This window comes from Pleuronectes platessa, chromosome 7 (assembly GCF_947347685.1).
Source record: "Pleuronectes platessa chromosome 7, fPlePla1.1, whole genome shotgun sequence".
Taxonomy (NCBI): domain Eukaryota; kingdom Metazoa; phylum Chordata; class Actinopteri; order Pleuronectiformes; family Pleuronectidae; genus Pleuronectes; species Pleuronectes platessa.
Genome location: NC_070632.1, coordinates 2,764,689 through 2,790,952, shown reverse-complemented (window position 1 = coordinate 2,790,952; position 26,264 = coordinate 2,764,689). Strand labels below are relative to the sequence as shown.

Below are 26,264 nucleotides of genomic sequence, written 5' to 3'. Positions count from 1 at the left end.
GTAAAGCATATTTAATATTTATATAAATATATAGAAGTCATCCTGTCAGAATCCTAAAATCCATCCTCTCTGCTTTGTGAAGGCGTTAGTTTCTTTATTTAACTTCTCTAGATGCGTATCCGAGAATTATTCTGAGAAATAAACAATAATGTTGAATAAAAAACACCTGATGTTAGAGAAAGTGAAGGAAAATCGTGGATCTAACGTTGATGAGTTCCTCCGACAGGAAGCTCGTCCTTCAGGCTCCGTGTGAAAACCTTCAAACTAAAAGAGACAAACTGTAAAACCAGGAAGTGATCAGATCAGAGTTGTTGTGAATTCTCTTTATTAGAAAAACGTTGTGTTTTCTGACATCCTGTGAGCTCACAGCAGCTGATGAGCCTGTGCAGAGTTTACAGAGCAGCCACTCAAACACGAGTGGAACAAAATTCATAACAAAATTAAATAAGTGGAAAAAGTATCAACCAAACTAAGTTGTAAACAACAGATGGAGTTAAACATCAGAAAAATCTGCATCCATAAAAAACTCTTTATAAAGAAACCGTTACACACACGCACACACACACAGACACACACACAGTCCACTGAAATGAAATACAGTACTCTGTCTTTGAACATGTGAACAGAAAGACTCTCCTCCGCTCAGAGGAATCGAACTGAATGACGCGAGGCGGCTGCTGATGTGCTTCTATCCGTCCTCGTTCATTCGGACGCTGTGCGTGAGAGAAGGCTGCGACAGAAGGCAAAGTGGTGTTTCCACTCGGGGGGGGGGGGGGAGCGAGTGTAAACGTGAGGAGGTGGAGCAGCCACGTTTGTGTTCGCGCTGAAAACAACAAGAGGTTCCGCTCGGAGCCGAGAGACGAAGACGCTCGTCTCCGTGTCTCCAGACGTGTGCTGTGTTTCCTGTTTCCATGAATCTAAACTTAGTGAAACACTAGCTGGAGACAGAGTGACCACGGGAGCGGAGGGTCGGGGGGGGGGGGGGAGCAGCCCTGTCATGCAGAGGGCGACGGGGAGTCGGGGTCCGGCTCGTAGTGGTACCGGGCCTGAGTGTAGCTGCTGCCGTGCTGCTGGTTCCCGTGGACCAGGCTGAGCGCCGCCGGGCTCGGACTGTCCTGCTGGTTCGGGCCCTCCAGGGCCTGCGCTGGCTGGGGGGGGGCGTTGTGGGGGTCGTTGGCGGCCGGCGGCGGCAGCGTGTCCAGCTCGTCCACCTGCGGCCCCGGGGGGGGCAACTCCACCAGCTGGTCCTGGGGAATGTCCGCGGCGGCGGCGGCCAGGTTGGTGGTGGACTTGGACTTGACGCACTGGAAGTCCACGTGGCGGCTCTTCCCCTCCTCCTTCTCCCACGACATGCGGATGAAGGGACGCTGGACGTAGTTGTAGATGACCTCTGGACGACCTCCGGGACGCCGCTTCACCTTCTCTTTGTAGGTCGGATATCCTGGAGGAGACAAACCGACGAGTCAGGAAACATCAGCTCATCTCCTACTGTCCAGTAACGAGTTGACCATTAGCTTAGCTTAGCATAAAGACTGGAAACAAGTGGTAACAGCTAGCGGGGCTCTGCTGAAACTGAATGAACTCTGATTACAGAGAGTTTCTTGTTTTCTAACATGTCTCTGTCACAGTGAGAAAACTTTTCTTATAATAATAATAATTAACTTGATTGTTTAGAACCTTTCTTAAAAGACAGTTTTCACCAAAACAAAGATAAAATATTCTCTTAACACTGAATTGAATGAAGAAGTTTCTCCACCTTCGATCCCCAGACGGATCTTCTTCAGGCCTCGGTCTTTCAGCACCGATTTGGCGACGTCTCTGTTCTCGATGTATTTGAAGAAGCGATAGAGTTTTGTGCTGTAGATGACTGAGGAGAGAGAGAGGGACGTTCAGACATGAATAAACAGCAGTTTGTAAAGTAAATTATGGTTTTTGAGGATTAATAAAACATTAGTCTTCAGGTAACAGATCTTTAATAAATGCTCATAAAGTTCTTCCAGATGTTCTTCCTCTGAATTTCCTGTGACTCAGCATCTGTGTGACTCACTCTGCGAGTACTCCTCCCCCATCTGGGGGGGGTACTCCTCGTCCCAGTCCACCACGTCGTCGTCCGTCAGCACCACCACGTGACACTCCCTCTCTCCGCTCTGAGCGCTCGCCACCATCAGCGGCAGCACCATCTCCTCCAGGTAGCACTCGAACTGATGCCGCGCCCCGTCGTTAGACAGCTCGTGCATCAGGGCGCCTGAGGAGGAGGAGCCAGGAGGAGAGGGGAGGAGACAAGGTGAGGAGAGAAGGGGAGGAGACAAGGGGAGGAGACAAGGGGAGGAGACAAGGGGAGGAGACAAGGGGAGGAGACAAGGGGAGGAGACAAGGGGAGGAGACAAGGTGAGGAGAGAAGGTGGGGAGACAAGGTGAGGAGATAAGGGGGGGAGACAAGGTGAGGAGACAAGGAGAGGAGACAATGTGTGAAGAGAAGGAGAGGAGACAAGGGGAGGAGACAAGGGGGAGACAAGGGGAGGAGACAAGGAGGAGACAAGGGGAGGAGATAAGGGGGGGAGATAAGGTGAGAAGAGAAGGAGAGGAGACAAGGAGAGGAGACAAGGGGAGGAGACAAGGAGAGGAGACAAGGGGAGGAGACGAGGAGACAAGGGGAGGAGACGTTATCAGACTTAAGAGTGAAATAGTTTATAAAATTACAGAAGTTTAAGACGTTTTCTCTTTTTCAAATGTTTTAAATTTGATTCAGGCTGAAGTTTTGGAGGCTGACGCAGATACAGACGTTAGAGAGTAAAAACTTTCTGATACAATACATTTGTTAACATTACATTATTTTAAATTGTAAATGATCCCTAAGATGTAAATACTAAACTCAATAAATATCTGATAATACTAAGATTTACCTCGGAAAGTGACACAAGTAGTGTTTAATGAACATTAACACAATACGACTTACTTCTATGTATTTAAAACAAAGTGTGTGATATTGTAACATGTGAAACTTTTTAAAGCCCAAAGTTCAGATGATTAAAACCCAGTGAAGAACCAGGATCTTCTTCTACCTCCTGGGTTTAAATAACAAGACAATAAAATGTCCTGGTTTTATTATTTGTATTCGTTGTTGTTTCAGGACGAGGCGTTGGGAGGCGGAACTCCAGCTTCTCTCTTTACGACTGTTTACATGTTTACGTGTTTACGTGTTTGTTCACAGGCTGAGGTTTGAGGGAGACTCTCCAGTAAACACTGGTTCAACCAGTTCAGCTCCACTGGGAAACGAGGTCATGTCTGGTTGACTCTTTAATTCTAAGTTCTGCTGCAGACGATGAACAAGCAGCACTGCACCACTCATGACCTCAATATCACATCTGCAGAGCGGCTTCAACAAACATTAAAACTCTACAAAGACAAATCAAGTTTCAAGTTGTTGATGTGAATTTAATTCAGTTTTTAATTAGAAACAAAGAAGAAGAAGCTAAAGAGTGAAATCTACGTTCTGACGCTGAGAGAGTGAAACACAAGAGTCTGAGAAACAAGCTCAACATTTCACTGCTAATCGTGACCTACTTACACACACACCACACACACACACAGACACACACACACCACACACACACCACAGACACACACACACCACACACAAACACACACACACACCAGCAGCAGCAGCAGTCTGTGAGCTGAAGCTCTTCTTCCCACGCACAGAAGCACAATAACAACACAAACACAAACACAGGTTTGCACAACTATCCTTATCAGGCCTGACCAAAACCATAACCCTAACCCTAAACCTAACCTACCCACAATGCACCTCTCACACCTGACCTCAACCAGGAGCTCAGAAAGGAGGTCCCCATAAGGTCCTGACAAGAGCAGTGTTTGTGATGGAACAGGTCCCAAAGAGCTAATAAAAACGAGTATGCACACACACACACACACCCCCCCCCCCGCCCAACAGCATGAACACAAACAAACTCAGCTCTCACACAAACGCTGAGCGAGCTGCTCAAACACGTCAACACCATCCCCCCCCCCCCCCCCCCCCCCCGCTCACGGCTGAGCTACAGCGGGTCCTAAAGGAAGACGAGCTGAAGTGCAAACGTCCGTCTCTCTGTGGGACAGGACTCGTCCCCGTCTCTCTGTGGGACAGGACGAGTCCTCATCTCTCTGTGGGACAGGATGAGTCCTCATCTCTCTGTGGGACAGGACTCGTCCCCGTCTCTCTGTGGGACAGGACGAGTCCTCATCTCTCTGTGGGACAGGACGAGTCCTCGTCTCTCTGTGGGACAGGACTCGTCCCCGTCTCTCTGTGGGACAGGACGAGTCCTCATCTCTCTGTGGGACAGGATGAGTCCTCATCTCTCTGTGGGACAGGACTCGTCCCCGTCTCTCTGTGGGACAGGACTCGTCCCTCTGTGGGACAGGACGAGTCCTCGTCTCTCTGTGGGACAGGACTCGTCCCTCTGTGGGACAGGACTCGTCCTTGTCTCTCTGTGGGACAGGACCCGTCCCCGTCCCTCTGTGGGACAGGACTCGTCCCCGTCTCTCTGTGGGACAGGACTCGTCCCCTACCCTCTGTGGGACAGGACTCGTCCCCGACCCTCTGTGGGACAGGACTCGTCCTCCTCTCTCTGTGGGACAGGACCCGTCCCCGTCCCTCTGTGGGACAGGACTCGTCTCTCTGTGGGACAGGACTCGTCCTCGTCCCTCTGTGGGACAGGACTCGTCTCTCTGTGGGACAGGACCCGTCCTCGTCCCTCTGTGGGACAGGACTCGTCCCTGCACCATGTGGGTCCCTCACCAAACTAAGTGCCTGAGCAGAAGTGGCCGCGGCTCGTTCACCCGCCGGGCGAGCGAGGGCTTCATACTCACTGAGGTCTCGGCACTTGATGGTGCTGTAGCTGAAGGAAATGCAGAGGTAGTCACATGCCTCCCGCAGCTCGGGAATGGAAACTCCATCAGGACAGCGGATTATCCCCGACTTGTAGTAATCCTGCCATTTTCAGCAGCAGCAGAGAGAGAGAGAGAGAGAGAGAGCACACAAACACACAGACACACAGAGAGAGAGAGAGAGCAAATGAGCAAGTGGGCTGAGTGGCGGGTTGTTCACATGCACACACAAGCATGGGAGAGAAAACAAGACGCCATTATTGATGCTGAAACGCTCACACAGGCGGCAGAGAGAGAGAGAGAGGGAGGGAGAGAGAGAGAGAGAGGGAGGGATGAGGAGGAGGAGGAGGACAGAGAAGTGTTGACAGCAACGTCACAGGAAAGAGAGGAAGAGAAAGAGAGAGAGAGAGAGAGATCCCTCCCTGCTCCAATTCTTCTCCATGCTCGCTCGCTCGGTGCAGCCTGGGTCACATGACTCAAGCACCACACACACTGTGATGGAGCAGTGGGAGGAGGAGGAGAAGCTCTCTCACTCACTTCCTGCTCTCGGGGGGGGGGGGGGGGGGGGGGGGGGTTGTTTATTCCCAGAGAACAAACGCACTCATGCAAACGTCTGTTACATCATCAGCCTCGATCCCGAGGTCATCACAGATCCACCTCCACAGAGAAGCTTGTGTTAACAGCTGATGGTTTGCAGGATTACACAGAAGCTACTGGACGGATCCACATGGAACTCAGAGGAAGGATGAAGAACTGATCAAGGAAGAACTCGTTGAATTTTGGTGAGGATCCAGATAATAATTAAATAATTAGACATATTTAAAGGGACTGATATTTATGAGTGGGTGTAATTTGTGTGTAAATAAAAATCCAGATCTTGTGGATTTAAATGTGGTTTCCAGAGGAGACTGTTCTCACAAAGACAGATGGATTTCAGGAATCTATCTGTTCTCTGTCTTTCATCGAGATTCATGAATTATTCTCTAAGAAATCAAAGGAAAAGATGAAAAAATGTCTCATTAAAACGTCTCAGTGTAAAAGAAAGTGAAAAACTTCCTGGATCGGATTCTGATCAGAACCAAAACCTAACGAGCTCCTTCCTGAGTCGTAGAACATCCATCAGCAGCTTTTGGATAATCATGTTAAGAGACAATCAGGTACTAATATAACAAAGAACACTTCTGTGAATTAGAGAATTTAGGTTATTGATGAATATTGAATTTGCTAAATCCTTCTAGAAACATTTTAAATCTACAACACGAGAGAAACTTTCTGATTTCAAACGACAGGAAAACGTCGATAGACAAACTGATCTGATTTCTCCTGTCAGAGCGATGGAGAGAGGGGAGAAGAAAGGAAAGAAAGGAAGAGGAGAAAGAGAAGTGGAGGCAGGTGGATGTAAGGAGAGAAAGTGAAGAAACTATTTTGGGTTGAAGAGGGTTTTGAACTCAGAGAGGTTCCAGAGACAGGACGGACTGAAGGAGGTGAAGGGAGAAAGAAAAGGTAAACAGATAGAAACACAGTGATGCACAGGAAGTGACACACAGGAAGTGACGCACAGGAAGTGACACACAGACGCTCGCTCACCAGGATTGCTCTGAACACGGTGGAGCTGATGCCGTCGGCCACCTCAAACTCTCCCTTCTCATTGGGTCGTGTGAAGTTGTTTTCCCGCCCAGAACCGAACATCCTGAGAAGGAACAGAAACAGGTGATTGGTCGAGTTCTGACTGTGACGAGCAGATCGTGGGTTTGTTCCCAGTTCCAGCTTCGAACCATTAAAGGAACCAGACACTGATGAATGGGAATAAAACCACTGAAAAGGAATCACCCCGAGGAGGTAAGAGAATGTAAACACATATTTATATTTGGAAAAATACAAATATCTCTGGATGAAAGAGGATTCAAACTTATAGAAGAAGTAAACAAACACACAGAACTTTCCAGAGATGTTTTTACTTCCTGCTGATCTACACAGGCTCCACCTCTAAATATCAGAATTAAAGATCAGGAAAATAAAATGTGAATTATTTTGAGACTGTAAAAAATAACCAACTCAAAAACTGGAGATGTTTTATAATATTAAGAAAACAATTATCGGTTCAGCCGACTACCGACTTATTATTTTAATTGGGAAAATCTCATCTTTTGAATCTTTTAGAATTTATTTTAACGTCTTTTCAAGGCATAAAAAAATTATCCGGACTACTGTGATAAAAGAGATTACTTCAACTCATTACCTACCTTCTTGATAACTATTATTATATATCTATTGTTATGTTCCAGTTGTATTTTATTAGGTTTATTATATTTATTTTTTTCAGCTGTACTGATGTGTTTTCTTTACGGTTTGTCTCAGTTGTGACGTCCTGAAGTTTCTTCAAGTATTTTTAAAAACACAACTAATTAACGTGTACACAACAGTTTGTCTGAATGTTCCTGTTGTTGTGAAGGCGTCCGACCGGGACAACGTGTGCGAGGCTGTAGAAACACGGCTCTGATGTTTTCCTGTATTATTATAAAACGTGTTGTTTCTCACCTGCCCAGCATGGTGTTGGGCTGAGCTGTGAAAATGGCCGGATCCACCACGAAGCGCGTGTTGTCCACAATGAGCGTCACTCGTTCTCCGAGCCTCAGGCCGCCGCGAGGCCCCTCCTTGCTGCTGAGGTCGTACACGTAGATCATGTCTCCCAGGGACTTGGAGTGGAGGTCGACTCCGGGGAGGCCCAGTGGCCGAGGTATCGGTCCTCCGATCAGAGCTCCTCCCATGTGGGAATAGGGAAGAGAGACCCTGGGGGGGCGGGGACTGGAGGATCTGGAGGAGGAGCCTCCGTCACCGCGTTCTCGGTCTGAGGGGAGAGAGGGAGGACACGTGAAGGTCAATACAGGAAACTTCCATGTGTATTATGTAGTATGTGTACTATGCAGAGGATTTGTGAGTTGCTGGTTGTACTGGGAGAAAGCGATGGAGCCAGTGACTACATAACCTGGTCGCCATGTTTTTAAAGTCCCGCCCTCACAACCAATCAGATCAGATTTGTCTGAAATCCAGAGCAACCATCGTTAAATCTGACCTGAGCAGAAACTGTGTGTATTTTAAGAAGGTCCTGCCTCATCTACCTTTAAGAGATGGAGACAGTAACAGAAGAAGAACCTTTGGACCACATGGCCGCTCACCGTGCTGCCGTGTGGGGGAGGTCACGTTCCTGATGCAGGGCGTCAGCTGACCCTCTCCTCTCTCGTGGGACGAGTCACGTGAGCGGTCGCTGGAGCGTCTCCGTTGCTCCCGGTAGTGCTCCACTCCTCCTCGTTCTCTGGCCCCGCCGGCTGCACCGCCACTGGAGCCGGACCCGTAGAGACTCATGGTGCAAACCTGCTGCCGCCGCTGCTGCTGGTTCCAGTCCAACACTGAAGAACCACGCTGCTGGTCACTGGTGGAGAAAAGAACACAAACACACACACAGTGAATAAGAGTCACTTCTATTCCTCAGACAACACAACTTTCAAAAATTGATATTTTGGTAAAGTCAATCGTGAGGTGATCTATACCGATATATCAGCTGATAAATATATTTTGAAATGATTGCCAATGATTACTAAGATGTCATTATCTGACAAAGAAATGCAAATGTGGCTTAATATGTTCCAGTTTCATCACAAATAACTGATAAATAAAAAGAAAAACTTAAAATACAACTAAATATATAGGCCTTGAATTAAGAAAGTAAACATAAATGTCAAATAAACACATGTACATCTGTTCTGAATATTCTTTTCTGTAAAATAAAAGATTTAATATCTGCAAACTTGAACTCTGATAACAAAATGTCTGTGAAAGACTGTATATTATCAGACAACTGATACATCGCTCGGTCTCTGATCATATCCCAGACCAGCAGAGCAGTAGAACTAGTCCGGATGAAGCGGAGGAGAGAGCAGCTCGACCTCGACTTCCTCTGACGTGAAGAAACGACAGCTTCACGTGGACGAGACCATCATTTCAAAAGTTGCAGAACATCTCCAGAGTCGTTTGGACAGAGCGTCGAGTCCGAGCAGGATCACGCTGCTTGTCACACACAGATCAGAAACCACTCGTGTGTGATTTCCTGGAACAATCACTAAGGCTGATTTGCTGGTGCACGGACTCGAGTCTCTCCGGACTCACTCACACAGGCGCTGGTGCAGAAGCTGCTCGGAGGGTAGAGGGTTCGTTTGGTGCGTGCAGAGCGACGAGAGAAAAGTCTGCAGTCAACTCGTGTGAACCCGTACGAGAGCTGAGTGCTGCAGGAACAGGGCTGACAACAAACCACCGAAGTCAGCTCGCAGCTACACGCACACACACACACACACACACACACACACACACACACAGACACACACCACCTCCAAGTATCCATTAGTGAGTGCATCCAAGTGAAACAATCAGAGCGAGCGGAACTCACTTACGTAAAAGACAACAGAAATGGCCTCAACTGTTTACTTGCTCCACATTGAGAGATGTTTCCGACTGATGGATAACGACCCTTCAATCTTCCCTCAGAGGCGCCTCTGTAATTCACTTCTTCTCCCAGAGACAAGCAGCCCTGAGAGAGCGGTTATAACATCTGCCCTCCACCTCACAGCGGATATTAACACTCAGGCTGTTTTCAGACACGAGGAGTTTGTGAAGTGTCCAGACAAACTGGTTCTGGACACTCTGTGGACGTTTGTCTTTCAAGAGGAAGAATGAAGAAGGAGATTTCTGAGTCGGATTTGGAACATGTCTGGAATTATTCAGGCGAGGGGCGGAGCCTGTAGAGCAGCAGGAGGCAGGACGTGAGGGATAAATTCTGCTCTGGATAGATCAACAAAACCTCTGGAATCTTTTTTTCCAAATTGACGCCAACATCTTCTGCGAGTATGTGTGATCATCAACACGCTCTATTGCTGGCTGTGGATTTTCCAGAAATTATCCGGCTACATTCTAACAGCAGCTCATGAAAAACATATAAATCTATAGACAGAGTTTTAGTTTTGTGGCATTTAGAGCAACTGAAACACTTCTTTTCAGTGTTGATTCATCCGGTGGCTATTTTCCTGTGAATATCTGTCTCAACTTCAATGTCATCTGATTTCACGTCGTGTCTGATCAACAGTCTAGAACCCGAGGATATTAAATTTGCTGGAACATAACGAATTGATCTCCTGACAGTCATTTACAGAACTAATGGAAATGTCACTCAGGAGAGAGCAAACCATCGCCCAGGTCTAAGTGTTGTTTTAAATTCAATCAGGCTGCTCTACACTGAAAACCCTCATAGATATGAATCCCCTGAATAAACACGATTTTATAAATCAATATCTCTGCATCAATAAAATATATATAAATATAAATATAAAAAAAACAAAAACATCCCATTTCTCAAGGTTCAACAAACTGATAAATTTCTGGTTTCACAACTCCGTTGATGTTTTTTTCTCATCTCATGTTCCTTCCAACAAATTTCCTGGAAATCTGTTTGGTAGATTTTCTATAATCCTGCTGATCCTCAGTTATTAATTTGGTCAATTCAAAATAAACATAACAGATCTCCTGAGAGCCGTTAAATCAACTAATCACTCATCGAAAGACTTTGCTCCCGATATAAGTCAAAAATATTCATAATAATTACAGCACAATATTATTCAGTAAAAAATACATTAAAAATCATGCAGTTGTGTAGTTAAACGTGTGAGTTTCCCTGTGCCGGTGCAGTTGTGTATCTGATCAATAGCGTTGATGCACAGACGCGTCCAGGTCTCGGTAATGAAGAGCGTCTTGCTCTGTCTCCAGAGAGGAGCTGCAATGAAATATGATGATGATGATCGTCTGCTGCATCAGAGATGGAAACTGACGAGCCGGCCGACAGACTTATTTCTATCGTTTTATAGAAATTGAATTAATGACGTATAAAAGGAGCAGTGCAGCACTTCCTGCTCGGCACAGCAGTGGAAACACATGAATAAACCACTAACGCATAAAGTTCTGACCTACTTTGCTGGAGCAGATTTTATACGTCGGTGTTTTAATGTTACAATAAAAAAAATAAAACTCATCAAGTGAAGAGTGCACTCTCCATTAATGAATAGATCATAATTATTATTATCGTCTTTAACCGGTGCTGCTTTCATTCATATCATCTTTACATCTTTAAGTAGCGATATTTTCATCATAACAACTATAATCTGCTGTATTCTGACATTCTGACATGTTCCTGAAACTACCTAGAGCGGCTGTACGTGAGAACACAAACGTCCGAGTCAGCTGCTCCAGAACTCTTCCTGCCTGGCCTCTTATCAAAGTGAGAATACAGCAGGAACATTTCTTGAAAACTCTCACAGCAGGCGAGTGGACGTGTTGATGACGCTTCTAACACAGAACAGAAGAAACATCTCACAAAGACACCAATTTGAAAAGATGATGAAATTCCAGAGCGTTCAGGGATAAGAGCCGATGAGGATAAACAAAACCACGTGGGAAACCAGACATTTCCCAGGTTCATGAGTGAAAACAGCTGATGTGAAGGGCCTTGAAATAATGTCTGTTGTGATTTGGAAGCATATTAATAAAATAGAACTGAGCCGAATCACTAGATACTTGTGTTTTCCTGCCTCATGTCCGGTGAACAGGTTTGTTTTGGTCAGACAGAACAGACCAGTGAACTAAACCATCAACAACACAGTGGGATGACTGCTCAGCACCTGGAATCCCCACCAACACCTACTGCACCGAGTCAAGGTCACAGATTGATGCCATTTTGATGGAGTACGACACAACTGTCTACACAAAACATTAACACAACCCTATCCAACATTTACAAACATTAAAGATGTTTAAATAATCAAATTTGTGCAAATTTACTTTTGAATTTCAAACTCTATTCATTTGATGTGAGAAATCAAAGACTAAACCGAGACCTCCTCACTTTCTCCTTGTGTTTTCCACCTGTCTAGCCCCCCCCCCCCCCCCCTGCAGTCTGCAGATGTCCTTGAACACAAGACGAGGGTCACCACAGCAGCCGTCTGCCTCCCTGGTCTCAGGTGACCCAGGTGGAGAGAGGACATCCTGCCTCTTGTTACCGCTCCGGCATCAAGGATCGTTATCAAAAGACCAACAACACTCGTCAGGTGTGTTGTTCACTCACCTCAAGGTTACACAAGCTCCTGCTCTTTGACAACTAGGTTTTCCATTTTCTAATAGAGACAGCGAAGTGTCACAGTGACTGATATTTGGTGATTTATGTAATTACACGAGTGCCTGACACAGCATTAAATGTTTTATCTCCGATGGGATTCAACGTTTTGCAGAACTGGGACGATTTAAAAAAAACAAAAGCCGCTCTTGCAGCCAAACAGGCAGAGAGCCAGACTCCAGATCAGCCGGGCGAACAAAGGAACTGAGGAGGCAACATCTCACTCACAGCATCCCAGCAGCTCCTCTCCTCTTTCGCGTGGCAGTGCAGATCTACGACCGCCAAGATTTCACACGGCCCGGCCACAAGAGCGAGCGAGCGAGCGGGGGGGCTAGTGTTTCACTTTGTCCCGGTTCCTGTCACCGGGCAGCAGCCTCCTCATGCACCGCTCTCCCTTTGTCGGAGGAGCCGGTGATGCTCGGCTGCTGCATCAAGGTTTAACACGAACACACGAGCCCGTCCGAGACACCAGAACTCAGACCGGAGATGCAGAGCGCCCGAGCAGGAGGTCTATTAAAAGCAGGAGGTGAGCGCCCCGAGGGGTGAGGGTCCCATCTATTATTTAGGGGCTGCTGACACAGACGTGCTGACAGGCTCAGGCAGTAAAGCTGCAGTCTGCACAAAAAAAACAAAAAGGCTATAAAAACAGAGAAATGTCCCTTTAACGAGCTCCTCACTCCAGAGGAACCATGCAAACCCGGAATGAGGATAAAGCAGCAGGAGATGTGAAGGAGATGTTTCATGGAGGATCTGATTCCCCTGCTCAGCTGCAGCAGAGGGAAGCTGAGCCGGATGACGGTGTGGGATTCTCTCTGCGGGCCACTCTCTCTGAAACCCTGTAATCACAGTAGATCACCACAACAATGACGGGGCTGGATGCGGCTCCGGGCTGCAGCGGAGGAGCAGGAGGAGGTGGAGGAGGAGGAGGAGGAGGAGGAGGACGGGCACCTACCGCTCGGTTCCGCGGGGCCGGCTGAAGACAAAGCAGCAGGGGATGAGCTGCGGGATGACCGCGGCGCAGAAGCCCGGAGCTCCTCCGAACAAAGCGGGCTCTCCGGCGGCTTCAGCAGCTTCAGCATCCTCGCTCATCACTTTGACACCTCCTCTGCATCGTCTCGCGCCGACTCGGCTTCTCCTCCCGCTCCGCTTCGGTTAATCCGGATTAAAGAGAGGACCGATATGGATCCACGCAGAGCGGGGAGCGTGCGCAGCGGAGACGCGCACCTGCTCATTCAGAGAATCTGTGAATGGCCGCGTGCTCGACTGAAGCCGAGCGATGGTGCGTTCACGTGCTCCTCGTTTTCCCCAGCATCCCAGTCTCCACGTATAGGGATGCCGGGTCATTAACATAACTGCTCTTTGATGGAAGCTATTGAATATAAAATAAAATAATAAATGTTTTTTTCATCATTTCCGCCAAGTTGCCCAAACTGGACAAAGTTTAAACCGTTTATTTCTTTGCCTTACACTTAGAATACAGAGATACAAAAAGCAAGACAAATCTAAAATGATAAATATGTACAATAAAGCCAACATCCCATAAAAAGTAAGATAAATATAAGAATATTAATATGTGCAATAAAGCTTCCATGCAATGTAGTGCAAGAGACAGTAAACAGATTCATGGTCTGAGTTTTTATCACAACTGAAGCTGCCACAGGTTCTCTCTCATGTGAGATGAGGGGTGTTCAGCTGCACTATGCAACTTCACCACTAGACGTCACTACATTCTACACACTGAACCTTTAATATGAAAAATTATATCCCCTTTTAGAATATAGGACACAGTGGTGAATGTCCCTTGTACGTTTGAGGGTCGTTGCACTTTTTAATTTAACAACTAAAAGCTGATGTTATAGGGACATAACTTCTGTTGTGCACATTTGTGTTTTGGCCTTGTAATCAACATACAGGCCGAACTTGAGGGTCCGCTGAGGCTAATGGTGAATCTGACTGGCTACTGGCTTGTATGGCAGAACCAGGAAAGCCATGTGGCCGCTCAGTAGACCAGACATCATTAACTCTTAGCCTTTTTAAACTAAACACTGTCCCCTTACAGAACACCACACAGGATGGAAGATATCCCTTGCATGTTGTACCGCAATCATTATTGCTGCGGCCAGTTGAAGTGACCACCAGGGGATGCTAGGGTCATCGTGTGTTTCGGCCTTTTAATCACATGACACCCTCTTCAAAGGCCGGCCCACCACAGGCTGGTCAGACCTGGGGGCGTGTCCCCAGCGTCTGTCCTCCTGATCCAGAACCATTGGCTGCAGCGTTCTGCAGTGTGTGCTGTTCTTTTATGGTCTGGCACAGAACCATATCTACATCTGTGGGTTGAACATGGCTCATGACACCACCTAGTGTCTATAACTGGGTCAATGCTTAGGTGGAGTCATAGATATCTCTCTATGTGATGACATTTGTATGAATGTGACCAAGATAACACTGTCCAGTCAAAGGTAGGCGTCTATTTTGAATCTATGGTGAAATCAAGCACATCCAGAGACGTCCTCCATCCTCAGAATGTCCTCCAGCTGTCTCTCACTCACTCACACACACACACACACCATCTGGTTAACAGGAAACTTCTGACATTAAAATGATATAATAAAAGTAAACCCATCTATAATTGTTGGCCTTATCATCCAGCCCCATGTCCAAGTATTACTAAAGACTAACGACATGACTCGATATTTGTGATATCATCATGTGAATGAATTATCAAGAAGACTACTCCCATGACAAGTGTCCCCCCAAAGACTCCTTGGGATAAATATGAGATACATATATTTCTACCACTATCAAAGAGTCATTAAATACAAGTATACAAACACAAGCCTTTGGCAGTGTGAAATGCAACAAGCTAACAGAATGCTACATGTACCATTTGCCTTGGTTTTCCATTAGCTAAGCTACATGAAACCTGGAAGAGGAATCCGTCCTGATTCTGTCTCATCATGTCTTAACCCCGAGTCTGTCCAGCTGTCTCCGGACGTGTTGTCCTTCCTGGACTTCTCAGCGGATCAAAGGAGTTTTACACTGTTTTGCGTTGACCTGCTAGGTTAGCATTTAGCCGCCGAGCTAGCGGCTCACAGCACAGGCGGTGGGCTAACATTAGCTTCGTTAGCTTAATAAATCACAGCTTTTAACAACGGTACCTCTTTGTGTTGCATCCCCGAGAGGACGGCTCTTCTCCTGGACGCTGAGGTACTCCGACACGAGAGGAACCGGCCGCACAGGAGACACAGGAACAATCAATAACACGAGTTTTCCCGGTGACTGTTAGCTCACATCCGCTCCATCTTTGTTTTGGTTTTGGGAGATCACGTGGGCAATGTCGCGATACAAAACGAAATCTCGGGTGAACAGCGACGTTTTATTAAATTAAATTATTCATTCATATTATCACACATACAAAAAGTAAATCATACAATTACATATTTGTACTTGATAGTTAAATTAGTCTGCGTATAAAAATATACAATTTACAGCTTAAACATGGGTTTACAGTCCAAATACAGGTTAAACTAACATTATGAGATCATGATATGAAATATACTACATTACAACTATATCATATCAATTAAATATATTTATATATATATATTAATATATATATATTTCTACTTTTTTTATAAATACACGACAGTGTTGGTCCAGCTCTTCATCTCCTTCAGTTTAAGTGCAAACACAACAAGGTAAACGTTTCATAAAGTCATAAATAAAATGTCACAAATCAAGTGAAGACATATAATAAATAAAACAAGTGCATTGTAATAATTAAAATAACAACCGGAGACGGTTCATATGAAACAGACAGCAGCTTGGAGCTCTGTAATAAGAATGTTGTAAAAAATTAAATTAAAAATAAATTAAAAAATCACGTCTGCGGTGTTATGAGCAGTTTCTCCAGGAAGGTCAACGCCTGCTGGATCTCCTCCGGTTGGAGCTCCGGCCCCGGCGGCTGCTCGGGACGCGGCCTCCTCCTCCTGGGCCGCGCCGCCTCCGGACTCCTGCCCCGGGCCGCGGCCGTGTGGAGGCTCCTCAGCCGCAGCTGGAGCCAGTCCCGCCGCTCCTGCAGCTGCTGGTGCTCCCGGAGGTTGTGCATGAGCTGCACCTCCGTCACCGCCCTCTTCCTGTACACGTGCATGAGACAGGCAATGCGTTAATTTACCTGAGCAGGAAACACACAGGCTGCTGATGAGGATCAGTTCATTAAAATGTGAATAAACAACCTGAAAGAGTTATAAGGACCTTGCGGTGCGATGTAATATATAAATCTAGATTTTATTCTATTCTATTTAGACTTTTCACCTGTATTTGATATGTTTACCCACCACGAAGATGGAAAAATAATTCTTAATGATTCTTATGATTTGAGTTGATCTGTGATAGGATGAGGTGAAGTTACCTGAGGGGCCGTCCTTCACTCAGAGTGGACAGGTGTAAAATGCACAGTGAAATAAACACCATGGTGTGAAAGTCCATATTTCGCATATTTCGCATGTTGACCTTCTCCACCTGTGAAAACAAAAACACTGTCAAAATCATATTTTCTTGTTGCTTTCAGAGCTTTTCTTGAATTTGAATATTTTATAAAAGTCCTCTGGGAGTGGAGGTTGTCTTACATGATGAAAATCAATTCAGTTTTATCAAGATTTAAGTTGTTTTGTCTTGAAATCATCATTTTAAATCATCAAGAACATCACAATCTCTCCGAAATGATGAAATGAATCAGGAATAAACTTGATTTGAGACGTTTCATCCTCCTCTACATCCCCACAGAGATCATTCAAACCTTGCTGAACATACCTGTGGTGGTGGGTGCTCCTCCTCAGTAAAAGTTTTCTATGAAGTCAGTCTCCCTCTGGTGTTTAGCTCCAATCAGTTATGATGAGCCCTGGACTCTCTGGCCTCCTTTTATAGCCACTGGGCTCAGCCATTGATGAGCCGCCTTCATTATTGCTGCTGATGTCACCGGTCCAGCTCCTGGAGGAAGAGGAGGAGGAGGAAGAGGAGGAGGAGGGTTGACAGGAATGGCAGCACCTCCCCTGAGCTTCAGGCTTTCACCACTGTCATGTCTTCAGAGCGAATGAATGTCTCCACCTGTTAAATACCAGACACACACACATAACCTCATGCACTAACATTCAAAATCTAATGAATGTCTTTATTCACTGCATGTAGTGATTATGTGAAATATATTCTTATGATTGTTGTCACATTTTTTAATGTACTACTCTAATAAAAGTATGAATATAATGACTAAATCGATCTCTGAGACGGTTTCACATAAAACTTTGCAAAACTGCACTTTTCCAAACAACTTTTTACCCCCCCCCCCCCCAAATTTAAAATTTGTCGTGCTTCTTTCTTATTTCTTCTAAACTGGTCGGATCTATGAGTCCACATCTGACGTCACCTTGTTTTGTGCGACTCCCAGGCCGCCTCACAACAATGGCTCCAACATTCGGATGGATTTACAACGCTCGCTGGCCCTCAGGAAGTCTCCCTGGTTACACAGGCACTCGACCCAGGAATTAACAATGTCTTAATGAGTTGGTCCTCCCATAGAGAAGGAGCTTCAACAGAGAGCTGACGTCAGAGAGGACTTCCTGAATCGAGGCGTGAGGGGGGGTCAGGAGGTCCGTCAGCAGACGATGCTGATGACGTCAGTGTCTCAGTCACGACCGAACATATGTCAGAGTCACAACCTTTATCTATTGTATGATTCAACTGAAACCTTCAGAGATCTCAAGACTGTTTAAAACAAATTGTCAGTGAAGGAACTGTTGGTCCATTAAATCAAATATAAACGGATTTGGGACCAACCGTTGTCTTTGGCTTTTTTTTGTGTATAATTCCCTTTTTTCGTGTCACTATCTTTGCATCACATCCCTGAGGAAGAAACACACAAAGGGAGAAACACCAAGGACGGAATTTTGTACTAAAAAGGCTTCAACAATGGAGGAGCTCAGTTTTAATGTTAACTCCCTCTGACGTGTTACGTTCACATAAAGTTTAACATTTCACATTTTCACTCAGAGTTCAGTTAAAGGGTCAGTTCACTCAAATCACAGAAAACAGGACGTCTCTCTCCTCTGTTGTTAAATGTACTGAATATATTTCACTTTTATTTGCTCTATTCTCAAGATTTCATATTGTTTCACGAGTGTTTCAGCTCACAACACTCAAATCCAACTGGTAGCTTCACTCTCGGGGGTGAAATCCGGTATTTAATCCTTAATACATCTGCCTGGGTTGATTGTGCCAAGTGGAAAAACTAGTTTTCATGTTATTTGGTCGAAATCAACCTGAAACCTTTGAGGGAAAAATTCAGATCAAGTCAGTTGCTCCAGGCTTTTTCTCAACTTTCCTGTCAGTGCCATTCTGTTGACAAATAAACAAAAGGGCAGAGGTGAAAACATAACCTCTTTGGCTGTGGTCATTGGAATAATAGTCTATGTTGTGTGTTTTATTTTTTAGTTTATGATCTATTTGTGTTCAGGCCTCTCATCTTTAACGGTTTATTCAAATTTAAAATCTTTCAGGCATCTCATCCGACAGCTCTCAGCCACAGGTGTCTCAGGGGTGATCGGTCCTGAGCAACACACACTGCAGAGAAACCTCCTCCTGCTAATATGGTCACACACACAAACACACACACACACACACACACACACACCCTCCCACACAGCCGCAGCATTAGGTAATCACGAAGGTATGAGTTTTCCAAACGTAACAGGAGCTGGGAATGTCTATGTCATGACACAAAGGCTGAGTTCGTACCAAGCAGCTCAACCTGCTGTGAAACAGATTCCAGATCAGATTCTACAAACGGTACTCGCAGAGAAACAGATGTGTCTGAGCCAAGTGCAGAAATGTAAAAGCTGAACTGATGGGTCCAGATCATCAGCCTCATGGGGAAGACGACAGCTTCAGTAGAAAAGTAAAATATACAAAGTTCTTCTTCAGATCTTTAGGTTTTAAGTTTTGAAGTGTCTGGTGATCAAACCCCCGGATCGATCATCGCCTGAGGTCAGCCGCTGCACCTGTTGATGCACAAACAAATGGCTGCCGTGCTCAGTGGCTCAAGCTGTTTACATACCAGCCTCACAAGATTGATGGCGATCGCTGCGGCCCTTCAGAGACTCTGACCTCCACTCCCCTCCCCGGGATACTAAAACAGACTGTGGTGGCCACGGCCTGTTTAGATGACACCCGCTGAACACGCCGACCTCTGACCTCAGCTCAGGGTCCCACAGCTTGTCATCCTCATTACCTCACGCTGCCTCAATGTGCGGCATGCAGAGGCATCGAGGTGCGTGGGAATATAACAAGGTGAGAGAGTAGAAGTCCCACTTCAACATCATAATGTGACAGGTGCAGAAACACTCCTGGTCCTGTTCCCATCCAGGGCCTCTGATCTGAGCGGAGCTGTTAACGTCACTACAGCGATGCAGGTGCATCAGTAAGACAAGCTGCTGCCCAAGACTCAGGAATAGTCGCAGGGGGAGTAAATAAGGCGAAGGGTCTATTTCAGACCAGGTGTTGACTTTTTACGGAGGCTGACGGCATGTCCTGAGACTTCTGACAGAGAAGATAAATAACATCACTCAGATGCTTCGCGTCTCAGGTCGCCCACAGGACACTGTGGAGAAAACCAGAGTTCAGATCAATACAGATGTGGTGATTAAGAAGTGGATTTATATGGACAAAGAAACAGGTCTAAAAAAGAGAAAGGATCTGGTTGAATATTTCAAAAAATGGACTGGATCAGCCCCTGATCCGTGTCCACGCCAAAATGTCATGACTTCTTTCTTGGCACATGTCCCGTCCGTCCGTTTACCTTCTGTGGAAATCCGTTTGGCAGCTTTGACGTAATCACGTAAACAAACAAACAAACAAACAAACAAACAAACAAACCAGCTAACTAACTAACTAACTAACTAACTAACTAACTAACTAACTAACTAACTAACTAACTAACTAACTAATGGACAGGCCATGACAACATAATCTTCTTTAGTTCCTTCGGTTGAATTAAAATAATCATTAATCCTGCTTTTATTGTCATATTCTTAAAACTCTCGACACTGACCATGTAATAACATGTTTTGAGGCTGTTTATGATGAAAAGAGATTTGAATAGAATGTCCTACATCATATCGAGCAGCCCTGAGATAAGTCAATGAGTCACATGCACCTTGCGGCTCAGCGTGATTGACAAGGTTAACTGTGCGGGTTCAACCTCAGGGTGAGCTCATGATCATTACTCGTGATGGACGGCGTCTGTTTCCCAGAACTGAGACGTCCCGTCCTGCGTCCTTTAAGGCAGCGCACCGTCCCCTCACTGCCACCAGACACCCCCACATTACTGCAGCCTGAACCCTCCTCACTCAGAGGAGGAACTCTGATCAGGGCTTTTACACATTTCTCTTATTTAACAGATAAACAATAAGAATAATTCTCTGGATATGAATCCACTTTGCTCTGTTTGCATCTCTTAGCATCAAATCCTCAAAACCTATCAACAAAATCAATCAATCAATCAATCTATCTATCATTAAATATATCATAATAATGATTATTCTCTCAAAAGACCAGCAGGGGGCGACTCCACTGGTCGTTTCTATAGAAGTCTATGAGAAAATGACTCTACTTCTCACTTTATAACTTTAGTAAACTCTTTCCAAAGGAGGTAATGTCTCAATCTCTAGTTTGAAGTCCTTGCCATTACACCATGATTTTTATTTTTTATAAATGATGAGTCACTTAGGGTCAAATAGACCATAGAGCAGTGTTTCTCCAGGCAGTAGAAAGGACAGATCCATCCCAGGCTCAGAGAGGAAAGTTACGTCACCTTGAGGTCACCACGGGTTCTTCTACACGCTTGGAACTTGAGGGGACGGATGATGAAGACGAAGGTTTAAAAGAACCTGCTAACTCGTCTGACGTGAAAATAAACTCAGCTGCTAAAACAATAACTGGACGTATAACAGATGTGTTGATAAAGGTTTATTCTTTCTTATTCAACTTGTCAGTGACCCCTGAGTCATTTGAGTTAATCCCCCCCCCCCCCCCCCCCCCACAAATGTTACGGACATTTGAAGCTGCAGAACAGAAACAGTCTCATTCATATTAACGTCCATAAACTCCCAGTTGGATCAATAACAGAAGAAAAACCAGCAGCTTTTCACCAGGAGAGTGCGTTAGATTTTCTCATGTATTGTGGCCACCGGCCTTCATGCATCTCTAAATAGATTCAAGGCTTTTTAAAAATGATAAAGTTTAAAGTTTCACTCCACTTCATTCTGAACATTCAGCCTCAAACCTAAGTGATGATTTAATAATAATAATAATAATAACTTTATTTGTATAGCTCTTATCTAGACAAGGTTATAAAGTGCTTCACAAAAAATCCATGGCAAAAAGATGAATGAACTAAAATAAAAGGTATTCAATTCATAACATAATAAGGTCAGAATCTTATGATTTATAGAGAAAACCCAACAGTTCCCATAATGAGCAGCTCTTTGGAGACTGGGGAGAGAAGACGCTCCTGAACCCGAGCGGCTCAGACGACAGGGACATTTGAATGTGATTTTTAAATTTCTGTTATTGTCTGAAAGTTAATGTGAGATAAGATAAGATACGATTTCAAAATGTTTAGATCACATAACCTTTATGTGGTTAATATTCTTTCTTCCTTTGCAGAACAATTATCAGCAGAATGAATAGCAGATAACAAGTTAGTGACATCTAGTGGTGAGATTCTGAAACATGCATTAATTTTTGGGAACCAGTCGTCAGTAACAAAAGTTGTGACCTTTTAGCTTTATGATAATACAATATAATATATAATAATAATATAACTGTGATAAATACTGAATCTGCTCTAACATATGCAATTTTATTTTCAGTGTTACATAAGGAAAAATGTTTTGTCTGTCTATGTTTATCTTTTAAATTTAAAACTGAAATTACAATTTTTTAAGTTTTTGGTTTTTGGTTTAGGTGTTTTAACAACATAATTTATGTTTTTCGATATATTTCTGTTGAAGACAGTGTTGTCTTTTAACCCTCAGCTAAATGACATTTGCAGTGTCAGGCTGTTTTGGCCTTTTATCTCAATTATTATTACTATCATCATCATTATTATTCATGTTCAACCTTCTGTTGTGTAGCACTTTGTACTCTATGATGAAAAATTGCTCTAAGTTGTAAAAAAAACACTTAAGACTGTTAAATGTGTCCTTTATTAATATATAGATTTTCTATGTAGACTTAAAAAATATTTTGATATAAGTGTATATAAAGATATTTTGAGGGTTTTTGATGAGAGCAGATGGGAACAGATTTATTAGCTGTGATTTACAACTCCTCCCCCTCTTCCTGAATTGTCATGTTTACATATGGTTTCTGTATCTGTGCTGTATTAATGTGTGACCTTCTAATTGATTTGACCTTCTTCTTATCGTTGGGCTTCAGTGTTTCATTCTAACTCGAACAGAACCTTGTAACATTTTTCACATCAGTATATTTAAAGTGAAACAGCATCTCCATCACATGTCTGCTGTTAAAACTCATCCCTTTCCTCTGGAGAAGTGATGTGTGGTTTTCCCAGAAGATCCTGAACGCACCGTGGGTTCTGGGCGGCAGAGTCGGTCTCTTTGAAGTTTCCACGTCGCTGAATCGACATTGAGGTAAAAACCATTTCTCACTTTTCTCTGTGTATTAATACTTCGTGTCCTCCGGCCTGTCCCTCGACCAGCTGCAGGGACACGGGGACACAGGGACACGGGGACACAGCAGGACGCAGGGACACAGCAGGACGCAGTGGGGGGGGGGTGGAGGGTTTCAAAAGGTGAAAAGGTCAGAAAGTTCGAATCAGGTTCAACATGTCTGCTTCACTGACTTGATGCTCACCTGTCTTTCTGCTCCTCAGATCTGAGGTCAGCTGGGAAAAGAGTTATTTAAAAGATTTAATATAAAATGTGACTGAAGCTAAATCCCGTCCACACGTGACGTCACCTGCTGAAGTGGAAACACAGTAACTTCTCTGTGGGAACTTGTTTCCTTTGGATCAGACTTTTCATCTCAGATAGAATCAAACAGCAGATCTGTGGAATCATCTGAGACCAGTGGAGCATAGTTCAACCTGAAGCTCTGTCACTGGTCGCTCTACTGGTTCAGCTCTCACATGAAATCACCTCATCCTAACCTGTGTGAGGCTGCTCCATCACTGATCTCCAGTAGATACCAGTAGATACCAGTAAAATACCTGTAAATACCAGTAAAATATCTGTAGATACCTGTAAACACCAGTCAATAACAGTGAATACCAGTAGATATCAGTAGTGTTACCTGTAGATACCTGTAAATACCAGTAGATACCAGTAGATCTCCAGTATATACCAGTAGATACCAGTAATCACCAGTAAAATACCTGTAAATAACAGAAAATACCTGTAAATGCCAGTCAATAACAGTGAATACCAGTAGATATCAGTAGTGTTACCAGTAGAAACCTGTAAATACCAGTAGATACCGGTAGATACCAGTAGCTCTCTACTATATATCATATCATATTATAACATACTCTTTGTATATTCTTTGTATATAATATTTATACATGTGTACATGTTATTATTATTATATTTACTATTATTATATATACGGTTGCTGCCATTATTACTATATACTGCTATTATACTGGTAGAATTACTATCATATATAAATATATATATTATGTTATATTATATACTATATATACTGTACTATTTGTATATACTGTCTAACAATAACATTACCATCATATCATCAGTACTATTACCATCATCTTGCCACTGCACCTTATCTACCTATTTATCTTGTGTTCCTGTTTTTTTATTCTTTCTACCTCAATATTTTTTATTTTATTCTATTGCATTGTATTTTATTGTATTCAAATATACCTGCTACTATGACGACTTAATTTCCCCTTTCGGGTATGAATAAAGTAATCTATCTATCTATCTATCTATCTTACCAGTAGATACCTGTAAATAGCAGTAGATACCGGTAGATACCAGTAGATCTCAAGTATATACCAGTAGATAACAGTAATCACCAGTAAAATACCTGTAAATAACAGAAAATACCTGTAAATACCAGTCAATAACAGTGATTACCAGTAGATATCAGTAGTGTTACCAGTAGATACCTGTAAATACCAGTAGATAACGGTAGATACCAGTAGCTCTCCACCAGTAGATACCAGTAATCACCAGTAAATACCTGTACAAAACCAATTTTACTTTTCTCAAAATAATAATTTCTGTGACTTTTATCTCACAGATTAAACAAAGCAGGAACGATTAACATTTATATTCACATTTGATATAAAATGTTTTACTTTCTTCATCAAGTTCTACATATTAAGTTGTATTTGTGTTTATGGTTAAAGGAATAATTAAATATTTTAAAAAACTAATAAATTAAACTATATTAGGTGAAATATCATCATCAGAAATGTTTGTCTCTCTATTCACAGTCATTCACTGTAATATTGTGATAATCAACTTAGAATCAGCATGAAGACCCAGTCCCTGCTTTGTTTTGGATAATACTTGTGTTATTGATTTGTGTTCACTTGTCTCATGTTGTGTTGTACTTGTGGTTTCTCTTCTGAGCAGACGATGAGCGACTGTGAGGACAGAGCATCCTGGGAGTTATGGATTTCACCGGTGAAGAGGAAAAGAAAGAAGAACTCGCTGAAGAACCAGAAATGTGTCAAACTGAAAAACGCCAGCGGGAAAACAGACGAGAGCTCGAAGAAGAAGAAGAAGAAGAAGAAGAAGAAGGAGAAGAAGAAGAACTCTGGATTCAAAGAGGCGATGGGGGAGTGGAAGGACAAGAAGAAAGAGAAGAAGGGAAAGAAACAGAAATCCTCCGTGGGGTTGGACGACAGCTTCCGGGTCACACAGGGTTTCACTTGTTCAGAACCAGAACCAGAACCAGAACCAGAACCTGAGTCACTGACTGAAGACTCCAAGAAGAAAACCAAGACCAAGAAGAAGGTGGCGTTTGATTTATCTCCCGGTCCCATCGCCATCAAACGTCCTCGATGTTCCCCCCCGTCGCCCAAAGAGAGCATCGCCCTGCAGACAGGAGACGGGGGGGGCTGTTCGCCGGCGGTGGGCCGACCGCACGACAACGACTCCCAGGTCACCAGTGACGAGGTGAACAGCCAGGACCTCTTCATCACGCAGAAGACCTTCAGGACGTCCCCCGTGGAATCGTCCAGCGGAGAAGCCTCAGGCAGCGCTCCAGAGAGGAGGATGTTCCCCCCGTCTCCTCGGGGATCGAACCCGCGTCTGCACGAGACTGGTTCTCATCAGCGTCCCAAGAAGACACCAGGGTTAGTACACACACTGCTCATAGAGGAGGAAGAGGAAGAGGAGGAGGAGGAAGAGGGGGAGGGGTTGTACCTGACAAAGCAAATATCCAAGAAGGAACCCTGTCAGACGGAGTTGGAAACAAACCTCCTCAAGGTGAAGAAAGCGTTCAGACCCAGACACGTGAAGAACATCTGGGATGTGAACCCGTTTCTGGATGATCCAGTCGTTCTGGAGTCAAAGACAAAGACACACTGGTGTCCCTCAGGTCCACCGTCTCCCTCATGTCCCCTCAACACCCCCGAGCCTTCCCGGCTTCCCCAAAAATCAAACACCTCCACACAGACGGAAAACTTCTTCACCGCAGAACTTTCCTTCTTCCTCAAGTTCTGCCAGAAAGGTCCCGGGGCCGTTTGTTCTGTGGACCTAAAGCCTCTGGACCTGAGTCTGCCCCAGAGGGCGAGGAGCCGACCCGGGTGGGGTTTGTCAGGAGTCGAGATGAAACATGAGGAGGAGAAAACGCCGTCTCCACCGGACAAGATGAGCAGCACCGGTCAGGAGGACCTGGCTCCGACCCGCTCCTCCAGGACGAAGAAGGAGCCGTCAGGTCGGCAGCGTGGTTCTGTCCAAACGACTCCGAGCCCCGAGTCCGAGTCCGAGCCCAAGTCCACCGACACCACAACCTCCAGTGAAGACAACGAAACCGCCTTGAGCACCGGGAAGCTGGACATGACCCAGGTGAGAGGACACGTCTACAGTGGTTCCTGGATCCTTCAGCCACAGAA

At 44.7% G+C, this 26,264-nt stretch overlaps 1 protein-coding gene and 1 long non-coding RNA gene across 2 annotated transcripts; one reads left to right on the top strand and one right to left on the bottom strand.

The window, feature by feature from the left end:
• Positions 1-995: 995 nt before the first annotated feature.
• Positions 996-13,186, bottom strand: LOC128445116 (BTB/POZ domain-containing protein 10). The gene is made up of 8 exons (XM_053427902.1): positions 13,050-13,186; positions 8,064-8,317; positions 7,426-7,735; positions 6,475-6,577; positions 4,870-4,990; positions 2,048-2,245; positions 1,757-1,867; positions 996-1,441 (listed from the first exon to the last, which is right to left on the bottom strand). The coding sequence occupies exons 1-8, from the start codon at positions 13,184-13,186 to the stop codon at positions 996-998; spliced, it is 1,680 nt and encodes a 559-aa protein (XP_053283877.1).
• LOC128445117 (uncharacterized) lies at positions 5,457-7,797 on the top strand. The gene is made up of 3 exons (XR_008339254.1): positions 5,457-5,669; positions 6,218-6,726; positions 7,434-7,797. It is a non-coding gene; the product is annotated as an uncharacterized LOC128445117 (long non-coding RNA).
• Positions 13,187-26,264: the final 13,078 nt, after the last annotated feature.